Source organism: Sinocyclocheilus rhinocerous, unplaced genomic scaffold (assembly GCF_001515625.1).
Source record: "Sinocyclocheilus rhinocerous isolate Xijiao unplaced genomic scaffold, SAMN03320098_v1.1 scaffold921, whole genome shotgun sequence".
NCBI lineage: Eukaryota > Metazoa > Chordata > Actinopteri > Cypriniformes > Cyprinidae > Sinocyclocheilus > Sinocyclocheilus rhinocerous.
The window spans coordinates 528140-536131 of NW_015640057.1; the positions used below are offsets into that span (position 1 = coordinate 528140).

Here is a 7992-nt window from a genome sequence, read left to right on the forward strand (position 1 = left end):
CGTCACAAGCCAAAAACTCCGGTTTCGCTGTCTACACGATAACACTGCAACAGGAGTTTTAAAAAAGATTTTCACCCTGGCAGGCGTTTTCAAAAATGTCCGGTTTCAGTGAACTGGTGCTGCGTTTGCGTGTGGACGAACGGCCAAACCGCGTAGAAAAAGCTGCGGTTTTAAAAAAAGCTTGCTCACTAAACCTGACATTTCTATTTTCTGGGGGCGTCACACTGCAAGACTGATTAAATGAACATGAAAGTAGTTTTAACTATTTCAAGTTGAATTAATAGTAATAGCTCTCCCTTCTCATAACATACAAGTCTGAATTCTGACTAATTTTTAAGGATCCCCTAAAAGAGACAGCTTTATTGGTTTGCTGCACCACACATTTTGTCATTTAGAAAATTTAGTAGTACATTTAATACATTCATTTGATTCTAGAATGGGGCTTTATTCAAAAAATATTTCTCACATAATTAGATTGGCTTTAGATAATTTTTTTTACAGTTTAGCCAAATGACAAAATATATATGCAGAAAAAATTAATAGCAATATGTCCTTTTTTGAGTACAGTAAAATTGAACTCAACTGCCCATATAAACAAAGATAAACCCAAAATGAAAACATGTTAGGTGAGAATTGAAATCATATTTTTACACATTGTGTTTCAGAGAAGCACGAAGCTCAAATGCAGCACTTACACAAGCGATCTTTCCATACGACTACCCTGAGAGCCCACCAACTCTCCGAGAGTACAGTACATCTGGCCCAGGAAGTCCTGCAAACACACACGGCAGGAATGGAAGCATTATTTACACTTTATGATTTCAGGGGCATTTGAGTTCAAGATAAGTTGCTTGTTATCTCAGTACACATTCAAGTCAGCATGAAATCAAAATGGGTACCTATTTATCATGAAATATATAGTATATTAATGGTTAATATTATATTTAAAATATTAGAAATGCTTAGTTGCATTGGCAGAAAAGTTGTTTTGGTGCAGAATTTTGAAGAAACACACTTCTTGTTTGTAATAATGTGCATAAATTATTAATTCACAATACGATCAGGAATATGTATTAAATTCCAACAGATAAAATCAAGTCACAATCAAACTCTGCTCAGAAATATGTCGCATTATGGAAGTTAAACAGGTTGTGAATGTTTCATGCCTTTGAGCTAGTATTTGTTCTCCGATGGGAACGTTTTGCTTGTTCAAATCAACACTTAAACGCACATTTCATTTTCAGTGTAAAGTTCATGTTTGGTGCTCATGTTCAATCTTCCATGTCAATTAATTTCTTAGATGTCAACCTTTAAGATGTCTTGTAGACCATGCAAATGTGTAATAACTAATGAATTTGTGGTGCATATTTTGATTTTTTTTTTTTTTTTCAACTCAAAAATTATGTATTTTGGTTGATAACATTCTGTGGTGGACTTCAAGCATGCTCCGCACACTGTCTTAACCAACCAAACAAATAAATAAATACATTTGTATTTTTATTGAATAAATACAAATAAAAAGGTATTGAAATGGTTTACTTTACTTCATATTAGATTTTCATGAGCCTGTGATCATTTGATTCTAGAATGCATTTTAAAAGTAATTCAAGTGAATGTAGGATGAATAAAAATTAAATAAAATTGCCTGAAAAACATGGATGAGAACAAGACCTTATTCTAGATCAGATCTTGATAGGCTGTGTGAGGGCAAAATGTGTGGCAAAAAGGTTTTGCAGATGGAAAGGCAGGACTGAAAAAGGCAGACATTCTTCTGAGAGCGCTGATCAGAATGACTGTGTCCAGCAACTCTGAACATCAATCCCACAGGTGCATTCTGAGATATAGAGTGACCCATGGTTCTAACCCCACAAAACGCTTGGATAAATCATGATAAAACCCTCAGTGATGAGGGTCAAACAACTGTAGGGCCACAGACACACAAGTGAAACCTATAAAAAGTCTTCTAGATCAACCCACACTCACACACACACACACACACACACACACACAGTGTCCATCACCCTTACATTAACAGGAAAACACTTACATGTTTGGACAGGTTTTCACTCTTTGAGTCGAGGTCATACCTAGAAATAAAAGGAAATTTCTGTGAATGACGCTGAGTGAAATGCTTGTAGAATTGATGTGTAATTTCTCTGGCTCAAAATAAAGTGCTGCAGGAACGGGTCCTTAAATCTGGAAACATGTTAGTATTTTTTCACTTCCAGTTCCATTATTTTTTGAATGGGTTTATGGTTAAATACCTGAAATAAGGTCTGAAACAATCTCAAGATATTTTCAGGGTTTTTTTCCCCTAAGGCATAAAATTCTCCACTCATTTTGAAGCGAGTTGACGCAAGCGTAGTGATTATGACAACCAAAATTATTTTGAATAGACTAAAAAATTATGTTGGCATGTAATGTGGTGTTTTGGGTTGTGTTTCTTGTTCATGTTTTCATGTCTTTTATTTTGTAGTTTGATTCCTGCTGTTAGTGTCATGCTTACTAACGTCATGTTTGCTACGCCAAAGCCTGCTAACGTCATGCCTGTTACTCCAGGACCTGCTCACATCATGCCAGTTAAGTTGAAGTTTATTCATGTCATGTCTACTAAGTCAAAGCCTGATCACATCATGTCTGCCAAGCCAGAGTCTGCTAACGTCATGTCTGCTTCCTGCTCTGCCGTCATCACCCGGCCGCACTGCTCTGCCTGCACCGCCATGGCTCCCTGATCTGACTGCTCCGCCATGGCTGCCCGATCTGCCTGCACCGCCATGGCTGCCTGGCATTACTGGAATTGCATTAGCATGGTTCAAATAGTGACCACCATCTATTTGTAGCAGTGAATGAAGAGGTGCAGTAAGGAGTACCACAAGGCTCAGTATTAGGACCATTGCTTTTCACCCTGTACATGTTACCCTTAGGAGATATCATCAGGAAACATGGAGTTAGTGTTCACTGTTACACACTCTCATGGCAATCTCAAACTATTTTACATGTTGGCATATTGTAACTATTCATAACTGTTTTACATTTCCATAAAATCTCGTCATACATTTTCATACAATCTACTTGCACCCTACTGAGGGTTAGTTTCAGGGATGGTGTTAGGGAGGACATTTATGCTTTTTTTTCTTAAAATCATGCATTTTTGTATATTCTGTATTTTGAATAGGTGTATTCAAGTTATTACATGTAGAAAGTGTTTAATGTATGTTTGAATAACTATATAGGACAAATGAATGTCATCATTCACCACTTATCAAGCACCGGTAATGACTGTTTCCCAGACAGTCCCACTGTATTCAATTGTTATAACTGGCTTTGTGAAGTAGGACAGAAGAAAGTATTTTACCACTTTAAAAAGGCACACTTTACCTTTAAGTCATGTTATTACTTCTTGTTTTCACTCTAGGAGCTAAAATATGTCAGTGCTTCTGTTTTCTTGTGACATTCTGAATGAACACAAGCCTGTTGTTCACCGGCAGCTTAAATGAAACCTCAGTGGGTGGCAACAACCTACATGTTTGAGGAAAAATCTGTCATGTTGGGATACATGTTATTTTCCTCTCAGCATGAATCTACACTCTTGGCTGTCTCTCTCTTAGTCTGTCTGTCTCTTTCTTCTTCCCGCTGTGCAAAATGAGCAGCGTCAGCACATGTGCAGATATTTCCAGCCACCGCAGGAGAGACCGCTAAGATCAAGACACACTTTCACCTGACCGAACATTCATGTTCAAATCTCCTCGGCAATAAGAGCATGTCAGTATGTTTTACTTTGCTTGTGCTGCAGTGTTGTATGTGTGTAACTCTAAGCCAAGAATCTACCACAAAACACAATCTGAGGGGTTTGGTTTTGGCTTGTGCTGGCTATATCTTGGATTATTTATGTTCAGTACATTGAAAATTTTGTGCCACCAACAAATCTATAAATTATGGTTACATATGTGTCAATTATTATTAAATGAGGTCATTGTGGGTAGGTTGCAGGGTGCCGCTACTGTATGTGGTTGCTACGGTGTTCTGAGCGGGTTGGTGCTTTGCAGAGGGGTTGCTGGTAACATTTAGGTTCTAAAAACATTGTGGGAAATTGTTTTGAAATGTTTCTAAACAGTTGAAATGCCCAGTTTTCTTGTTGTGATTAGAATGTGATTTAAGGTTACAAAAACATTTTGGGATGTTCAAGTACACCAACACCTTAAAAACATTCCAAGAATTGAACGTCTAAGAACAACACTGGATGGTTGTTAGATTGTTCTAAACAGTTGCTAGATGGCTGCTAGTATGCTACAGGTCGTGAGCTGTAGTTCCAACCACACAAGTTTGCGATACTGTTCGCGGATGTTCGTTAGAGCCAACGTTGCTGGTAATGACAGCACTTGCGATCAGAGTTGGCACACAATGCTTTGGGAAACGGACTTCTCGTTGGTTGCTAGGGTGTTCTGGGTGGTTGCTAGGATGTCGCAAAGGTGTTCTAAATGGTTGCTATTGGGTTCTGTGTAGCTGCTGTTTGCTTACACCACCCAGGTCTCCATGATATGGTTTGTCTTGATCTGAAAAATTTCTAATTAAAATCTCCATGGTTACTAAATAGATGATTCTAAAGTTAGAATTTATATATATATATACAGCTCCAGATCTCAGAGAAACACAAAAGAGCAATCTGGGTAAGAAGGGACCAGGTGTAAAACTGACAGGTGTTCACACACACACACACACACACACACACACACACACACTCTTAGATGGATGTGACATATCCATCAAAATGTCATATCCTGAAAACGATAATATCAGGACAGGGAGATGATGACATGAGTGACCGACACACACATGTGCACGCACACACACACACACACACACACACACACACGTCACTGATGTTCTATTCAGCCCGTGTTAATAAACACTTATGTATAATGTGCATCATGTGCCTCTAGATGATTTGTAGTGGTACGTATGGAGCGGGCTGCTCTAATGGAGGATCGACAGTGTGTGTGTGTGTGTGTGTGTGTGTGTGTGTGATGTAGGTGAATAATGCAAAAATGTAATTTCTGGGATACTGCTGTATAAAATGTGCTTCACTGAGCGGAAACAAGCCAAAACCCTGCAGGCTGTGTGTGTGTGTGTGTGTGTGTGTGTGACAGAGTATGTGTGAAATCATACAAAACTGCATTAAAAGGTCTCCCATGTTCCTTGGGAAAACAGCACTTCTGTATGGGTTGTCTCTGTATTGTTTACAGTCAACATAGAGATCATTAAATATGCAAATCTGTGTTCTCATGTTTTCAATTATTGACACACGAGTGAATGATGTGGCTCTCAGATTTTTGTCTCTGAACGATTGTTTTTTTTTTTAAAAACAAACACAAAAAGACAATGAACTAATACACCTCTGCTATGATGGGCAGATTTGCTATTTTTCTGAATTAAAATTCATTTTGATCATGATTGTGGGGTGTAGATGTGTAGAGTTGTTTAACTGTCATGTGATGTTATTAATTCTTAAAAAGAAAGAGGTGACATGTAAAATTATTATTATTATTATTATTTGAAAAAGTTAAAAAATAAGTCAGTGTTGTCTAACCAACATTCAGAAGACGATTGGCCTGTGGGTGACATGTAAAATTATTATTATTATTATTATTTGAAAAAGTTTAAAAATAAGTCAGTGTTGTCTAACCAACATTCAGAAGACGATTGGCCTGTGGTCCTGTGTCATTTTTTTTTATGGCAAGATGAGATGCAAGACTCATTCAGGTTGAATGTTTATTATTATTTTGATTAAAAAAAAAAACTTCACCTTTTACATTGAAAAAAAAAAGTAAATTTGAAAATAATATGTGTACATTCACATGTATTCAACACTGTAAAAAATTAACCAAATACCATTTCAGTCATACTACTTCAAAATTTCAGGTTCAAATCAATGTGTTATTTTTTACCATTTCTTTGTAATTATTTGTGAAATTTACTAGACATTTATGAGGGAAAATTGCAAAGTAAATCATACACTTTTTTCAGTAAAGATGTAGGCTAAAGATATGTTACTGCATTTTAGTTAGAGGTTACACCACTTGACATTTAGACACATTAAATTATTTTTGCATGCTGATTGTACTTACAGGTCAAAGCGCAAATTTTGTCTCTCTTCAAAGAAGTAATCGAGCATGAATTTGTGCACAAAGTCTGGATTCAGCGTGTTATCGATGACTTCTGTCCTGCCAAACTAAACAATAAAGTGCATAAAAGGCATATTACCAGCATGAACAAACGCAATATAAATAAAAAATACAGATCTGAAAACACAAATTCAAAAAATACTATACCTCTCTCCACTCCCTGTACGCCACAGTCTGAGTGTACAGCACACAAACTACAGAGAAAAGAATATAAAAGATGCATGAAAACTGCCTTGAGACATAAAACGCCACCTTGCTGGAAAGAAGAGTGAAAATATAGCAGCCCTGGTTTTTTAATTCAGCAAATTAAGAAATCAAATATGCACAAAAAGCAAAATAAGATGTGTGGAGCTCTTGAGAATACAATTATTGTCTCATTTGTCTCGCATGCAGTGAGAAGAGCGTGTCATTAACACACACACACGCTCAGAAGTCTCGCCAATTCATATCACAAGCAACGGCAGGCAGCTGAAATAATTCTGTTTCTGAACATCTGTTTGGCTGCCCGGGGGCCTTCCTCTAAACACGAGCCAATACCTGCCATCAGACTGTGTCTAAAAATATGCCTAATTAAAAAAAAGACCATCATTGTCCGCCGAGCGTGCTTAATCTCCACCTTTATATCGGGTTTGGACCCCAGAGCCTCGTAGAGTTTACAGTGTGTGACTTTATGACCACCTCTACTCATATCTGTCCTGGGAGACGAGTGTGTGTGTGTGTGTGTGTGTGTGTGTGTGTGTGTGTGAGAGAGAGAGAGAGAGAGCAATCTGCCTCAGCTGTCTGCATGCACTGAGAAACTCTTCTAGCTTTCATTCTGCCAGCTAGGTGTGTAGATGCATATGGCGACCTGGACACTTTCCAAAAATACACCTACACAATAACATGCAGTCAAATGTACATACACAACTACATACAGCCATAGAACATCTATTGTTTGTTGTCATAGAAATTAGGAGTGGGGCTCAACCAGTCTCTAGATCATACCTAGGACCAAGCAAACTGATCCACAAAGCCATTCCAGAATGCTATTTCACAAGAATGCAGAGTGCTGTGAAAATGTATTTGCCCCCTTTCTGATACTAAATTCATACTAAATAGATCTTCAAATGAAATACAACATAAAAGCAAAGGCAAACTGAGTAAACGCTTACAGTTTTATGTTTATATTGAAGCAAAAAAAAAAAAAAAAGCTTATTGATCCCCTGGCGGATTCTAGAGAGCATTTGATTTGACAGAAAGTTTGATGAGAAGATGAAGTACGATGTGACGTCAAAAAAAATCGTTGAGCCGTTTTGCCCATTTTCTGCCACTGAATAAAAAAGAAAAAATGTAATTGTGACTTTTTATCTCACAATTCGGACTTTCTTCTCACAATACTGAATTTTTTCTCAGAATTGTGAGATATTAACACGATTGAGAGCTTAAAAGGCATAATTGCATGATAGAAATGTGGAATTCTGAGAAATAAAGTCACAATTAGGGCTGCTCAATTATGGCAAAAATCATAATCACGATTATTTTGGCTGTGCTTTAATGTTTTTTTTATGCAAGTCTCAAGCAGTTTGTAGCCTACTACAGAAATGAATAATCAAATGTAAAATAAAACAGTATAGTATTCACTGTAAGAACTTTTTTGTTTCTTATTAAAGCTACAAAAGTCCTTCACTCAAGAGCAGTGTGTGATTTTGGATTTGTCTTTTGTTGTTTGATTAATATTAAGCACACAGTCACAGCAGAAAAATAGACCGCTGTCACTTTAACAGCCGCATGGATCCAATTTACCGTTACACGCGTATTTTCATTCTCAACT

The 7992-nt window shown here is 37.2% G+C and overlaps 1 protein-coding gene across 1 annotated transcript in view; it reads right to left on the reverse strand.

Annotated features, from left to right (window-relative positions):
- The window catches only part of LOC107752477 (copine-8-like), a 76965-nt gene that overhangs the window by 37818 nt on the left and 31155 nt on the right, over positions 1-7992 (reverse strand). Inside the window, exons 4-7 of the mRNA XM_016568460.1 lie at positions 6330-6376; positions 6126-6229; positions 2048-2087; positions 696-772 (exon numbers count right to left, since the gene is read on the reverse strand). Of these exons, the coding sequence (XP_016423946.1) occupies positions 696-772; positions 2048-2087; positions 6126-6229; positions 6330-6376 (268 nt within the window). The remainder of the gene's footprint in view (positions 1-695; positions 773-2047; positions 2088-6125; positions 6230-6329; positions 6377-7992) is intronic.